The sequence below is a fragment of the Girardinichthys multiradiatus genome, chromosome 10, assembly GCF_021462225.1.
Source record: "Girardinichthys multiradiatus isolate DD_20200921_A chromosome 10, DD_fGirMul_XY1, whole genome shotgun sequence".
Lineage (NCBI taxonomy): Eukaryota > Metazoa > Chordata > Actinopteri > Cyprinodontiformes > Goodeidae > Girardinichthys > Girardinichthys multiradiatus.
In genome coordinates, this window is record NC_061803.1 from 23,671,423 (window position 1) to 23,688,258 (window position 16,836).

The 16,836-nt window shown below is 38.2% G+C and overlaps 1 protein-coding gene across 1 annotated transcript in view; it reads right to left on the reverse strand.

The window, feature by feature from the left end:
• Positions 1–1,224: 1,224 nt before the first annotated feature.
• shisa8b (shisa family member 8b) overlaps positions 1,225–16,836 on the reverse strand; it is a 51,004-nt gene continuing 35,392 nt past the window's right edge. The window contains exons 3-6 of the mRNA XM_047377736.1: positions 15,823–15,938; positions 8,133–8,246; positions 2,017–2,418; positions 1,225–1,925 (exon numbers count right to left, since the gene is read on the reverse strand). Coding sequence (XP_047233692.1) covers positions 1,888–1,925; positions 2,017–2,418; positions 8,133–8,246; positions 15,823–15,938 — 670 coding nt within the window. The 3' untranslated portion in view covers positions 1,225–1,887. The remainder of the gene's footprint in view (positions 1,926–2,016; positions 2,419–8,132; positions 8,247–15,822; positions 15,939–16,836) is intronic.

Sequence of the window (16,836 nt, forward strand, 5' to 3'; positions counted from 1 at the left end):
CTTGTAAAATAGCTCAAGGCTCAGTCAGATAGGGGGCACAGTGTCTTTAAACATACATTTTAAGTCAAACCAAATATTCTTAATTTGATTTAGGTCAGGACTGGACCATTCTAACATATGAATGTGTTTTGATCTAAATCATTCTTTTGTAGCTCTGGCTGTATGTTTTGGGTTATCCGGCTAAAAAGTCATCAGCTTCATCTATCATAAGATCAACTCCTACCAGCTTCCCTCTCCCTACTGAGGAATAATACCCCTACAGTATGATGCTGCCCCATCATGTTTCAGTGTGGGGACCATGTTTCTTCTTCCTATAGTTAACTTGCTGACAGATTCTTTCACCTGAGCTGTGGATCTTTGCAGCTCCTCCAGAGTCACAATGGGCCTGCTTACAGCATAATCAATACTGCATTTGTGTGGCTTGTGAGTTTAAGTTGTGTCATTTGAGTTTGAAATCTTGCCATTTTTTGGAAAGCAGATTGAGCAATTCTTTGTGAGATGTTCTAAGCTTGGGATGTTGTTTTATGACCTAACTCTGCTTTAATCTTCTCCACAATACCTTTCTGACCTGTCTGTTGTGTTCCTTGGTCTTCGTGAAGTTGTTTGTTAATTGATGTTCTCCAACAAACCTCTGAGGCCTTCCTAGAACAGCTGGATTTATATTGAAATTACATGACATACCAGCAGTCCATTTACTAAGGCGATGGCTGCTGAGGGCAGTTGATTGCACTGGATTTTATTTAGGGGTGTCAGTGTAAAGTGGCCAAAAGCATACTTTTCAATTTTTTATTTGTAAAACAAATGATAAAAACCATGTATCATTTCCTTCCACTTAATTATGCACTTTTTATTGATCTATAACTAAAACCGCAAAAAAATAAAATACCTTGAAAGTTGTGATAAAGGGAATAAATAAAACAAAAACAAAAAATAATGGTAGAAGTACTTTTGCAAGGCACTGCATGAAAACCCATTTCAGTGCTCCTGATATTTTTTTTAAAAATGCATAAAATAAAGACCATGTTTAAATAATAAAATACAAAGGAGCAGTTTAATATATAAAATAAAAAAATTAGGCTACTTTTTATACAGGTTAACTATAATTTACGATGTAACTTTCTCGAAAAACGTTTATTTACTTTAACTACTTTGGAATGCTTTTATCGTGCAGACTTTATTTCTAACTTTCATTTTAAGAATAAAACTTGTCTTTCAGAACCACTATTAATGACAATTCCTTTTTGTTTATTAGATAGATAGTATTTCTTTACAATAAGTACAATAACAGTGTTACTGATCCACTATCTTTACTCCAGGCAAGAAACCAAAAATGTGTTCCCTAAAATGCTGATCTTTTTGTATTAAAGAAACTAATAAGAGACTAGTTGGTTTTTAGTCTCATATCCAGTAAGTTTCTAGCATTATTACTTGGTTAACACAAGTTTGGAATTTGCTCATCCTGCATCTGAATTAAAACACTTTAAAACCTTAAAGAAAATCAAGTTCTGGCTTCTAAAGTACAGACATAGACATATTTGTTCTGTCTTCGAGACCAGATCTCTACAGGGGTTGATCAACCATAATACTGTGAAACTGCAGAACTGAAATGGTTGAAAATCTGCAAGCACCATGCAGCAGATAGGAGCCTGAGAATGTTTCTAACTCATCCTTTAAATAGAGTGAGTCTTTCATGTGTAATAGGGAGTTTTTTCCTCATGTTGAAATTCGGAGTTGTTGCTTTTTTTTTAAATATATTTGAAAGAGTCTCCGTGCTTAACCCCCTTACCTGTTGGAGAGATCGTAAGGAAGTGCAGCACCTGGTTCAATCTAAAGTTTTTGTTGTGGTTAATAATGTGGTAGGTCGCTCTCACTGAACATCTCAGACAGTCACCTCAGTGGCACTGTGGGTGGAGTAGCTCTTCTGCCTAGTGTGGTTGTAATATGAGGGTTGAGAAGTGTGCTGCCCCTGGAAATGGTGACCCTGCCCTCCTCCACCTCCAGCTCCTCCATACATACCTCCATATGATTGATTAAAGACCTCTTGCATGTTCTCTATGCTCCGCTGCCTCCGTGTTGAGTAGCCATGTCTCCGGGTGGAGCTGTGCAGAGAGGAGGAGGTGTGTGCTGGTGCAGATGTCTGCCTATGGACGTGGCGACCAGTTGGCTCCCAGGCTTTGAAGGCTGAGTTGGAGATAAGCGGATGTGTGGTAGTCTTTGGGAGGCGTGAGTGCTCAAAGTGGTTGGACGGGATGGAGACCGATAGAGGGGCATGGAGGTCGTGGTGTGCTGGCAGCGGCTGGTGGATGTATGACTTCTCCTTTGACTGTGCGGACTGGAAGGCAGGAGGTGCTATGGGTTGATAACTAGAGAAGTCCATGACAGGAAAGCTCTTATAGTAGCTGTGGGAAGCAGTTTCTGCTGCAGAGAGAAAAACAGAAGAATCTTTGAATAAATGACAGAAATAATTTATAGTGACATGTTTTTTCTATGTTCATTACAGGAGATACTAGAGTATTCATACACTATCTTGCCAGAGGTATTCACCCAGAACAGGACTCTGTGCAGACTAGTAAAGTTCTTCCACACCAAACTCCCTCATCCATTTCTTTATGGACCTCGTTTTGTGCACTGATTGGACAGTCATCTTGGAACAAAGAATGGGTAATCCCTTAGCCACTAAGTTGGGAGCATTAATTCTGTCCAAAAAGTCTCAGCATGCTGAACCTTTAAGAGTTTGTTTCACTAGAACTAATGGGCTGAGATCAGGACCTGAAAGAAAGCCCTACATAATAATCCTGTGTGCCCTGAACTTTACACTTGACACAATACGGTCTGGTGAGTGCTTATTTCCAGACAGAGAGGCATGATTCCTCCCTCCAAAGAATACATGTCCACTTCTCTAGCTGCTCTAAAGTCCAGTGGTGGCATGCTTAAATTACTGCATCCAGGGCTTTGCATGCACTTGGTAATGTAGGCTGGGAGGCAGTTTGGTTGGAGACATGGAAACCCATTTCATAAAGCTCTCTATGCATTGTTCTTCAGCTAATCAGGAGTCCATATGATGTTTGGTGGTCTGTAGCCATTTTTGCACAGGTGGTGTTCTATCACAGGACCATGCTGGAAATGTTGAGCTCCTGAGAACGAACCATCCCATTTTCATGGCCATGAAAGTGATTGAAACAACTGTATTCAGTGACTTGGTTGGATGAGTGAATACTATTGGCAATTTAGTGTTTAATTACTCTGTTTTGTACCTTGTAGAACTGATGCTGATACTAATGAAGAAGCCTGTGTTATCATCACACCCTTGTTTAAATTGTTCTTTACGAAATGCTAGGCCTTCTCCCTCTACAAATCTCCACCCCAAAGGTTCAGGGTAACAACAAAACTCTTACCACACTACCAGGGTCATTTTCTTGGGTGCATATTTAGCAAAGTAATCTGTTTTTCCTCAGAATCGGCCCCTGAAAACTACACTGGTTCCGAAAGAGGTTTCTAAGGACGAAAAAAGATGTCTTTCTGCTCTGCATATTAAAGGTTTTATGTACAAATGCTGATAATGGACTCTGCAGTTAGTTTGATTCTCAGCCATCCCCACAGTGAGAACATTTCACAATCTTACTATATCCTTACACAATTGCAGTAATGGTTAAAGCTGTTCTAACTGAGAAGGAAAGAACGGAATTTAGATTTGATAATGAGGACAGAAGTGGAAAACCTTTTTTATTTGGCCTCCTTAAACTTGATTATACTTTAGAGTCATGTTCAATTTGTGACAGTCTGTTTCAGGACTGAGTCACATGTGGAAGCAGCCATAAATGAACTGTTGATGTACAAATGCAGTCTGTCGTTGGAAGAACACCCATTTCTGAATCACACTTAATCCAAGATGCATTTAGGTTCATCGCCCTCAGCTTTGTTTTTAGTATTTTTGTATTTTTCTTAATAGGAACAAGACAAAACTTTTCTTTAACACAAAAATTAGGTTGAATTTGCTCTACTTTTCTAACAACGTTTTGTGTTGTCTGACCAATTATTTTTAAGCTGGAGGTGAAAGTTTATTTACTTGTGTAAAAAAAAGCAAACTGTGTTCAGAGTAAAGAAGTCTGATTTGGAATTGACAAAGGAAAAAGAAGGTCAAAATGAGAGGAGGGATTTGAACATACTGTAAAGGGAAGGGCTGTTTTCAATAGTTTTAAATTGGCATATGCTCTGAAGGTGAGTGAGCAGATTTACTCCTCTTTTGCTGAGAATCTGGCAGCAGATAGCTACCCAAGAAGGACAGACATACTAAAAAGTGCAACAGAGATGATAAATGTCAGTCAGTCAGTCATTTTCTACCGCTTATTCCATAGTGGGTCACGGGGGAGCTGGTGCCTATCTCCAGCAATCTATGGGCGAGAGGCAGGGTACACCCTGGACAAGTCGCCAGTCCATCGCAGGGCATGATGATAAATGTAAATTTTATAAATACCCTCATCCTAAGTCTAAAGCATGACCAGACCCTGAGGTCATCACTCCCTGTTTTAAGTCTAATAACGGCACCTGGTTTATCGCATTTTGAGTATTTTGCTGCATTTTCTATTAAATCTTCGTGATTAGATTATCTTTTTAATAGCAGGAAAAATCAGATGTTAAAGGATGTTAAATCAGATTGTTAAATGTCTCATGTCATAAGTGAGAATTTAAAGGCTAATGATTTCTTCAAATACTGCACCTTTTATTAAATCAAGAAAGCTAAATGTTGAAGAAATATTTTAATTTGGAGAATGTTTCCTTTAGTTATACTTTCTATATACACTCACCAGCCACTTTATTAAGTACACCTTGCTAGTACCGGGTTGGACCTCCTTTTGTCTTCAGAACTGCGTTAATCCATCGTGGCATAGATTCAACAAGGTACTGGAAACATTCCTCAGAGAGTTTGGTCCATATTGACATGATAGCATCACACAGATGCTGCAGATTTGTCGGCTGCACATCCATGATGCGACTCTCCCGTTCCACCACATCCCAAAGGTGCTCTATTGGATTGAGATCTGGTGACTGTGGAGGCCATTAGAGTACAGTGAACTCATCGTCATGTTCAAGAAACCAGTCTGAGATGATTCGTGCTTTATGACATGGTGCGTTATCCTGCTGGAAGTTACCATCAGAAGATGGGTACACTGTGGTCATAAAGGGATGGACATGGTCAGCAACAATATTCAGGTAGGCTGTGGCGTTGACAAGGTCCCCAAGGGGCCTAAAGTGTGCCAAGAAAATATCCCCCACACCATTACACTACCACCACCAGCCTGAACTGTTGATACAAGGCAAGGTGGATCCATGTTTTCATGTTGTTGACGCTGAATTCTGACCCTAACATCCAAATGTCGCAGAAGAAATCAAGACTCATCAGACCAGGCGACGTTTTTCCAATCTTCTATTGTCCAATTTTGGTGAGCCGGAGCGGATTGTAGCCTCAGTTTCTTGTTCTTAGCTGACAGGAGTGGCACCCGGTGTGGTCTTCTGCTGCTGTAGCCCATCCGCCTCAAGGTTCGACGTGTTGTGCGTTCAGAAATGCTCTTCTGGACGCCTTGGTTGTAACGAGTGGTTATTTGCCTTTCTATCACCTCGAACCAGTCTGGCCTTTCTCCTCTGGCATCAACAAGGCATTTACGCCCACAGAACTGCCGCTCGCTGGATATTTTCTCTTTTTCAGAACATTCTCTGTAAACCCTAGAGATGGTGGTGCGTGAAAATCCCAGTAGATCAGCAGTTTCTGAAATACTCAGACCAGCCCGTCAGGCACCAACAAACATGCCACGTTCAAAGTCATTTAAATCACCTTTCTTCCCCATTCTGATGCTCGGTTTGAACTGCAGCAGATTGTCTTGACTATGTCTACATGCCTAAATGCATTGAGTTGCTGCCATGTGATTGGCTGATTAGAAATTTACATTAATGAGCAGTTGGACAGGTGTACCTAATAAAGTGACCGGTGAGTGTATATGGTGGTGGTAAGTTATTGCTTCCATTTTCCCTGTTGTTTTTGATATCTTCAAATATTCACTAAAACTGTGTTTACATTTTGAAACAAAATGCACATAGTTACAAAAATAAACATTATTTAGTGTAAAATACCTGCAAAAAAACAAGAATGACTTGAAATTGTGTACATGGGTTTAAAACGGTTTTCTGCATTCTCAACATATATGAAGCTCTTGCCAACACATACATTCTATCATGATTTTTAAAACTAAAATGGGGCCAAAACGGAAAAGATGCATGTGAAACTACACCATCTGATTGGATAGCTTAAAGGACTACTTTAAGCTGTGGGGAAATTCTGGCACATCCTTCCTCATATAACAATGCTTCATTGCTTGCCAGACTCAATTTCTTCAAGCTTTTGCTGACACTGTGATGACTTCCTATTTGCAATCCTTCCCTAACCGATGAACCCTCCACCACTGTGCTTGATTTGTCTGTTGGCATGCAGTTTGCTTTTAGCCGTATACATGATGTGTCCATTATTGCTCACAATATCTACTTTTTGGTCTCATCTGTACAAATGACATTGCTCCTGAAGGTATTTTATTCTGATACAATTTTGCAAACCAAGGTTCTGCTGCGATGTTCTTTCTAGAGAGAAGGGGATTTTTCATGGCAAACTTTACAAACCAACCACACGTTTTTCTTTGTTTTTCTAATTCCACTATCATGAAGTCTAACATTTAAAATGGTAAATGTGAGCTGTAAAGTCTGAGGTTAAGTTCGTGGGGTTTTTATTTAATTACTCTGGCTTTCCAAGGTCTGACCTTGGGGAAGATTTGTATGGAACCTCTACTCCTGGAGAGATTGGCATCTGTCTTAAATGTTTTCCACATGTGAATTATGTGTCTCACTGTAGAATAATGAACTTCATCTTGTTTAGAAATGGCCTCTCTATGGATCTTTATGTACACCTAAATACTCAAGACGAGCAAACTGCCAAAACCCCTGGTTGACATAATTTGTAATGTTTTTGGTTGTTCTAACGGGTTTTGCCATATCTGTTCACTTTTTGTGCTCATATTTGTCAAGTGTTGAGTTTTGTTTTGGGTCCTGTCTCTTTTAGTTTATAACTTCTGTTTATAGTCACACTGTTTTCATCTGTGCCATGCTCTATATTTACTCTTCCGTCATGTTTACTCCTCGCTGGAGAATATTGTTTTTGATCATGCCGTGTCCACCCATGTTCTTGCCTGCTTCTGCCACCTCATGCCTGGATGTTAGTTTTCACCACTAAATTAAATCTTTCTACTCATGGAGCTGCTTCTGCCTGCCTGTTTGCATTTTGAGTCCACTTCAAGAGCCACTTTTTGATACTGGTTTCATGGAGGTGGTCACACCTGCTCACGATCAGTTAATGGAGTTGTTCAGTTAGTAGTAGATGGCTGCTACATTTGTCTTAAATCCAATGGAGGCAGCAAGGATGCACTTCATTTTTCAATCACATTGTAGAACTAAGGTTAGATTCTAAATAACTTTGAACTTGTCTATATATGTGTCCATATAACCATAGAACTGAGAAGGGCGTACTCTTTTTACCATGACTGTAATGTACAGAATGGACTAATTTCTGGTTTCCAGGCAATCATGAAATGACTTTGGTGTTCTGCCAAATGGGTTGGGATCATTTTGTTGGGCTCCTGTAATAAATACCAACTGGACTACTGAGCCATTCATGATAAGTTTTCCAGTATAAGCTTTGTGGGAGGAAATATATTTAACTGATTATCAACCTAGAAGCTAAAGCATTAAATTTAAAATGTTAAAATTACTGTTACTATAAAACTACTACTATAAAACGATAAAATACATTAACGTTTTTTGATTGTAGCATGTAAAAAAATTATATAATGTTTTCCAAAAGGGCAGTTCCTACATGAAAACACAGGAAGAGAGGATTTTAGATTCCTGTCTTTGCTAATTAGAAGAACAATAATACCATAGGGAACATGTAGATTTGGATCTTTAAGATAAACCCTTTTTGTTTTGTCCAAAGGCAAAGGCACACTGTACTGTTTTCTTAAGAATACTGTAAAGGTTACTGTGTCAGTTGCAGTCAGCATCATTTCGAAAGTGTGATGGTGTTTGCTACTTACCCACAGCTTTGAGGGAGGCATATTTGTTTAGTCCCAGTGTGCTGTGGTTACTATGTGGCTGTGGAGGTCCTTGTCCAAATGCGCCAAAAGCTGCATTATTCAGTTGGTACTGTTCTGGTAAGAGACACACAAAAGTAAAAGCATTATAAAACACAATATATGCTAATCTCAATGAAAAAGTAGAACAGAGTGAGCGTTCTGTGTCATTCCCTACTAGTTTTTGTAGCAACCTCAACTCCAAATGATCTTGGTCTTGATAAAGTTTACATCAATAAAATGTATGCAAACCGATGTTGAATATTACAGATTTAAAATGAGAACTATTCTCAAATGTTATTGAAAGCCACTCGAGTTGATATGCTTCCATGGCAACATTTCTATTAGAAAATCACTGATGAGAGAACAGAACAAAATGAAAAATATCACAGAAGTGTAACTATACCTTTAAGCCTTTATTGTACATTTACCTCATTCAAAACTTTGTTGTCTATTCATTGCACAACTAATAGCACACACTGGATAAGACAGCATTGCTGTGGGATGTTCAACATATTAAAATAAAAAAATATCAAGGAGATAAAAAGAATTTATAAAAACCTGAAATGAGGGCAATCATAAAGTGCATAATCTTAACAGCAGTTTAGCATTTTAACAGCTTGAGGCAGAAAGCTTTGCAGCAGTCTGATGGTTCTGTTTTTTACATTACTGTTTTCCTGATGGCAGCAGATCAAAACGTTTATGGAGAGGGTGTGAGATGCAGTGCATCAACACACTGTCAACTACTGCTCTGTAAAGTTTTGCTGAGATGCTGGGAGGAAGTGATGTTTGTTTCAGCTTCCCCTTTCCTTTAGGGCAGAGATGTCCAAAGTGCCGGTGACGGGGCCATTTAAGGCCCTCAGAATGATTTTGTGTGGCCTTCAAGATTAGTATAGAGTTGGTGGCTGATGCACATGGGATTTTAACTGACAAGAGAAAATGAAAAATGAAAATATTCTCAAAATGTAAAATAACATGTCAGCTTTTATCAACAATGTTTTTTACTTTCATTTTTATTTTCGTAGTAAATTGGATCACACATATCCAGAGACTTCCTGAAAAGCAGACTTGGGTAAGTATATGAAGCATTTTCACAAAAACACACAGTGGAGGGCCGCAATATTATTTCTTCCCATTCACGAATGGATGTTCTTTTTCATAGTGTTACTTCCTCATTGCATTGTGCATTAGACCATGGTGCATTCAATAAAAAGAGTGGAATTATTCATAGGAGGCTGGATCCCTGGTTTAATACAGAGCTGTGTATTTCAAAGCACATTGTTGTAAAATATGAGAGAAAAAGTGCTCTACACATCTAGAAGGGTCCTACTTAATCTGGAAAAATAGTCTACTGTTGTATAAAAAGACATTTTGCCAAGCTGGAATAAAATATTTATCTTCATTGTTAGAGAAAAATAATAATCCTAGGTTTCCTTTTAGTACAGCTGCTATACTTACACAAGTCATAGCTCTGTTGAGCCATCCATTCCCTTATCTCTCAGCAGTACTGACTTTATGGAATTATTTATAAACAAAATTTATTCTGTTAAAAATAAAACCACTAGCATCATCTCAAACACGATTACTTCATCCTCAATGAGTGAGACAGCATTGGAGGTAACCTCAGAACCTTATATGTGTTTGGACTGTTTTCATCCAGTTGAACTTTGAGTTATCAAAAATATTAGCTTCATGTAAACCTTCAACTTGTATGTTAGACCCAATCCCAACCAAATTATTTAAGGGAGTGTTCCCCCATTTTAGATATGATTAATCTATCCTTAGTAAATGAATATGTACCACAGGCTTTCAAGGTACTGTACTTTTTGCCATGTTGATAGGTCTTCACATACATTTAGCAAGAAGCTATAGACAGGCGGACAGGGCCACAGAGCATGTAGATAGTCGTCAGGTAAATCTTCCATGCAATTGCAAATGTACAAATGTGTGTAAGTGAGAAAGCCATTTGAAACATACTTTTTTTGTGTTGTGCGTTCTATGTATGTGTGTCAGCTATAGGTTGGCATTTTGACTCATTCTAAAAGCCCGTCAGTCATTTTCTACCACTTATACCATAGTGGGTCGCAGGGAAGCTGGTGCCTATCTCCAACAGTCTGCAGGTGAGAGGCAGGGAACACCCTGGACAGATCGCCAGTCCATCGCAGGTCAACACACAACCATTCACACACTCATTCATATGCCTAAGGGCAATTTGAGAACCCACGCATGCACAGGAAGAACATGCAAATATATATATATACATATATATAAATAAAGCGTCGCTCTTTTACTGCGAGGCTGTTGACTTAGCTTGAAACAGTGGTGCATCCCTGATGGATGACCGGCCTCATGCCAAAAGAACTGAGGTTAATGAACAATGGAACAAATCGTTGAGGGAGTAAAGCCCTGGCTTTTAGCATTAATGAAGTCCACTGATGCACTTGGTGTCTGCCCCAGGGATGGATGAACGCATGCACAGCACTCATGGATGTTCACAGGGACACACAAGTATCCAGGTCATATGGGAGAGAGCCACAAAATCTGCTGCATTTTTTGTCCCTGTTCCATCAGTACACTTGCTTGTGCATTCAGTTGACAGAACAAAATAGTCAAGTGCATTGATATGCTTTTGTTAATCTGATTCGGCATGGTTTAATCAAGGTCAGATGTGTGTACATATGTACACGTTTAAAAAAGGATAGCGTTTCCGAGGGAATTTGATACTGTCACAGCTGGGAAGGATGGAGAAATATGCAGATGTGCAGCAACTTGTGACTGCTAATTACTGTATAGGCTGGCATAAAAGTGACCCACAGAGTGGAAGTACTAAACATAGAGACAGAGGGTAAAAGACAGAAAGGACGGGTGATTGTTTTGTTTGTTAGACAATTATGCCAAAACTAGAGGAGTAGAGGAATGATAAATTAGTCATTAAAACCATTTAAACCTTCCCTGAGCCTTTACATTAACCACTAAGAACCATATAGACAGACATTCACAATGTATGTAAACACAGAATATTTTACCATCCAATCATCTTCTCCAGTTAATTATAAAAGTATTAATACCCCTTGAAGCTTTTCACATTTCATCGCAAACTGCTGTGAATTTATGATGTAGTTATTTGCATTTTTATATGATAGGTCAACGCAAAGCAACACAAAAATGGAAAATATACATGGTTTTCAAAATTCTTTACAAATAACATAAAAAATTGTGGTGTTTATTTGTGTTCAAGCTTCTTTACTCTGATGCCCCTATATAAAATCTAAAGCAGCCAATTGCCTTCAGGAGTCACCTGATTAGTGTGCTTGAAGTCCTGAGAAGTTTTTTAGAGAACATTAGAGAGTATTTCTCAAAGAAACTGGGTGATCTACAGCTCTGGAGGGAGAATCTGTCAAAGTGTAGTGTGCAGTTTGCCACAAGCCATGGAGAGGACACAGTAAACATGTGGGACAAGGTGCTCTAATGTGAAAATGTTCAAGGGATATGAATAATATATTAAGGCACTGTAAACTACATTAAGCTGATCTTATATGTGTTTAAGTTTTTTTGCTTTTCCTTTTACAAGGATATATATTTATGAGTTATCAGCTTTGAGAACATTAATATAAAAAGTCACCCCTGCATATTAAACCCTCTCATTGGGCCAAGCATCAGACAGTGAACATGGAGCAAAGGCAAAACCTGTCAAAGACGTTGAGGACAGTGCTATCATCGACGAGCCACCTGTACAAGCAGCCTGTCTTCAGAAAGAAATGGAAGTTGGAGAGTCAACCTTTAGAAAATAAAATTAAGATTTCCAAGCCAATTAAGTTAATTTTATTCTTGCATTTTTTTCACCTAAAATACTTAATAATGCAGCATGCCTTTTTTTGGATAAAATCTAGATTATACTTAGGAAGAATGCCTGGCATGCTTAGTCAGTTATCAGTGAGGTATTTTAACAGTCACAGTGCACCCAGTAAGTTTATCAACTCTAATAATGTTCGTTTAACCAAATAGCTAAAGTTGTGATATGAAAACCTAATGTAATATGCTCAGTAACTTCAGCTTGGCTCCCCTATAAGAATTGCTCCCTGATAAATCACTCTTACAGCTGGCTGAACTAAAAAAGGTAACTATCATATGCAAAAGGTTCAGTTTTAAGGAAATTTTAGTTGCACCAGGATTCATGCATGTTTCCTTCTCTGTCTCAGAAACACACACACAAATAAAACATAGACCTACATCAATTGGCCGTGCTTTTAACTGCTCTTTTGTGAGTGTTCAAGACCATGAAAAGGTATTTTTTTATAGTCTATGCTTTGTGTATGCATGCCGTGGGGATAGTAATAAAGGAGAGAGTGTAATGCAAAAAAGAAAAAAAAAAACTTGCATGACAAACAGAAAAAGGTGAAATTTATGTCATCAAGTGTGACTTATTACTGGGTCACTCCACTTCTGCTGTTGTCTTTTCATATTTAGGTCAGTGCTTTTTACTTCAAGCCTTCTTCCACCACTGAGTCATGCCTCCTGGAGGTTTTCAGTCCAAATATTTGCCTCCTGTACGGAGATTATAACAGGCACAAATTACTGATGTGAGCCTTTGGGGATGCAACTTCAAAGATTCGTGATTTCTCTGACATGTCGAACTTTTATTTAAAAGTGAAATGTAACTAATGTGGCACATTTATGCATTAGGGAGCATAAGTAGGTTGAGTTTGGTTTTAAAACATGAAGCCAGAGGACACAACCACATGTGAGTTCTGGAAAAGGAGGACGAAATAAAAAAATACACAAAAAAATAATACTGCTTAGATAGCGTTAACTAACGGTTAAAGCACATGCACTCCAAAAGCAAAAAGGATGTATGAAATTGACAACAATCTGACTAAGATCTATGATCAGTTTAAAACTATTAGAATATGTTCATTAAGAAAAGATTCCTTTATTTTGGGCCTGCTTTCAATCAGCTTTTATGTCCAAAATCCGAGTGAGTCTCTAAACTACCTAAAATATTTCTTTATTAAAATCTTTTTTTATTGGTCTGATGTAATATTCTAATCTTGAATGTTGTGTTTTAATTAGCTGTAAGCAGAAAATCATTATAATTAAACAGAACTAAAGTCTTGAAAACATCAGTCTGTGTGTAATTAATCCATATACTGTGTTTCATTCAGTGAATTGAATTAATTAAAAAAGGAACTTTTAAATAATATTCTAATTTATTGAATGTAGATGAGGGATAGGTCTTTAAAAGTGGAGCAAAAGTTGCTAAATACTATAACTCTTCTACTACTTTTCCTCACTTAAATCCATTTTCAGAACAAATATTTTGCAAGTGGCCGTTGCCTCCTGCTGTCTGACTTTGGAGGCCCCCTGTCTCGGAGTTCTGGTCCTTATAAGATAGATAACTGATTCAATGCTTCCTTCACAGTCTGCAATTCTTTTTTCTTTTTTACCTCTTGTCACAGTTATGTTAGTCTGACTCTTCACTCATCTCATGTACACTTCTAATAACTTAAATTTGCCCCCATCAGAAAGTCTGTCAAACAGCAGTGCCTGTGTTTGAAAAGCTTTATGTAGCTTTTCATGTGTAGTCATGTGAGAAATTAGGCAGTAATTAAGCTATTGATTATCCCGTGATAACTTACATTAGCTGTTAGCACAGAGAAACAAAATGGCTTCTGTGTGGACGTATCCCTGCAAACAAGTGACTTTAATCACACACTCACACAACCTACAGAGACCTCCCCATGAGAGCTTGATTAGTTTTCTCCCTTCATGTTTTTGAAGATAGTGTTAGGCCACAAAGATCAGCTGCAGTTGCTTTTGTTTTGTGTCCTGTCTGTCTGGCAGAGTAGCACTAAGAATGAGTGCCAAGAAGAAGCCCAGCAGATTTAGCTGCAGTTGCTTTAACAACACTGATCGGCCAAAATGGGCTCAGTCACTATGTCTAATGAGCAGAACTTTTCCAAAGCTTTGTTCTGCTGTCTCATCTGTAATGGAAAATTCAATCCTTTTCCGCTGTACTTTGATTTGTCCTGTGGGAACCTTAGAGAACCTTTTTTACTACATTTACATTCAACCTGTCTGGCTAAAAATATTACAAAAATATTTGTGCACCTGATGCAGACTTTGTAGTGGAGTGAGGAAATAGTGAAGTATTGGGACAGAGTGGGGTGATTCATTGTAAACGCTGATGTGTTCTTAGTTTGCTAAAACCCTTGTTTTGGCCACGGGTCTTGTGTTATAGTCACAGTTGAGTCTTTTTTTTTATTTTTATCAAGAAATCCTTATGTGATGAATCAAATTTTGTCTTAATGGGGCAACAATTCCCATAATTCTGTAATCCCACTGGGTTTATCAACCTAATTACCAGAAAAATATGCTGACATTTTACATTTTAAGGAAAACTTCAATTACTATTCAAGTCAAATAAGGTAAAAATGTCATTTTCTAGATGTGCAAATCTGGTGGAGAAAACTTGCAGCTTTAATTGCAGCACAAGGGGTTTCAACAAAGAATTAAGAAAGAAAGGGGGGTACACCACACTTTTCAGATTTTTCTGTTATAAAAAAAGTTAGCAAAACATGTATCATTTTTCTAACCTGTTTAGACATGAAGTCTCAGAGTGTTTGGTTGGAAAATAGATGGAAAACGCACGAGCAGGTGTTGAGTGTCCAAACTTTTCCTCTTTCCAAAACCAATTTACAAGTTGTTTGATTTTAAATCAAGAATAACAAATACATTTAAGTTATGTAGATGCATATATTAAAAAAATGCTTGTTTACTTTGATTACTGTGATAATTTTGCTGTATAGTCTGATTATAAAGTTTGTCTTTTTTTAAAATAACATTTTTTGAATATAATGGATTTTATCTCAACTATCTGAATTTCCACCTCAGTTCTATTAGATTATAAAGAGATTAGATGTTCAAAAGAATGCACAAGTCACACAACCAGCTTTAATGACTAGTTCCAATAAAGAGTCAATAGACTAATACTTAGCCACACAGCATATTTTCTGTAAGGTTACTACATCTAAATAACACTAACTATTTATTTTAACAAGAACATGGGTATTTTTATGAAAACTCCCAGCAATTCAGGCTTGACGCTTTTTTTTTCTTTACATCTTGTCACACAGTAAGCAGTGGATGAGCTTGTCGTGGTTAAAGCCTGCAGAGAAACAGTTAAAACACAACAATGAGAATTGGCTTAGATATTTCCAGGAAGAGCAGCTTAATAAGCTCCTTTAAAGTTGTGCTGCCTGCTTTCCCTTTTATATTTATTTATAGGAAGTGACTTAATGCAATATAGAGAAAATAAATCACTTTTCTTTAACTTGTTTGTCTATCTTTGCTGCTATTTTCTAACACTATTTAACTTTGAAAACATTATGAACCTTCATTACCATTATACTCACTGTGTGAGGTGGCTAGATAAACCCAAGTTTCTTTAAAGCCTTCTTTGTCACATTTCTAGTTGTTTTAAACCTTTTAATTATTGCTCTGACCCAAGATACTAGCATGTTTATTAACTTGAATGGTATGTTCTCTAATTTCCCTTTTTGAATTCCTATATACCGTGAACACCTAAAAATAAGTGTATTGAAACTAAAGGCTGGATTTGTGAAATGGTGCTGCTAGACACTCATTCTGCACTCACCACTCCTACTGCGCAGCATCCTGCCATTGGCTCTCCCTCCGCTGGGGGAACCGGCCGTGGCATTTTCTACCAAGCTCGCCTCACTTCCCTGGTGCTTCAACAGGTCTGTCAGCATCCTGTAAACCCATATAAACAGTACATAAAAAGGTTATTGACTGAATTAAATACCTTAAACTATATACAGGTCCTTCTCAAAATATTAGCATATTGTGATAAAGTTCATTATTTTCCATAATGTAATGATGAAAATTTAACATTCATATATTTTAGACTCATTGCACACTAACTGAAATATTTCAGGTCTTTTATTGTCTTAATACGGATGATTTTGGCATACAGCTCATGAAAACCCAAAATTCCTATCTCACATAATTAGCATATCATTAAAAGGGTCTCTAAACGAGCTATGAACCTAATCATCTGAATCAACGAGTTAACTCTAAACACCTGCAAAAGATTCCTGAGGCCTTTAAAACTCCCAGCCTGGTTCATCACTCAAAACCTCAATCATGGGTAAGACTGCCGACCTGACTGCTGTCCAGAAGGCCACTATTGACACCCTCAAGCAAGAGGGTAAGACACAGAAAGAAATTTCTGAACGAATAAGCTGTTCCCAGAGTGCTGTATCAAGGCACCTCAGTGGGAAGTCTGTGGGAAGGAAAAAGTGTGACAGAAAACGCTGCACAACGAGAAGAGGTGACCGGACCCTGAGGAAGATTGTGGAGAAGGGCCGATTCCAGACCTTGGGGGACCTGCGGAAGCAGTGGACTGAGTCTGGAGTAGAAACATCCAGAGCCATCGTGCACAGGCGTGTGCAGGAAATGGGCTACAGGTGCCGCATTCCCCAGGTCAAGCCACTTTTGAACCAGAAACAGCGGCAGAAGCGCCTGACCTGGGCTACAGAGAAGCAGCACTGGACTGTTGCTCAGTGGTCCAAAGTACTTTTTTCGGATGAAAGCAAATTCTGCATGTCATTCGGAAATCAAGGTGCCAGAGTCTGGAGGAAGACTGGGG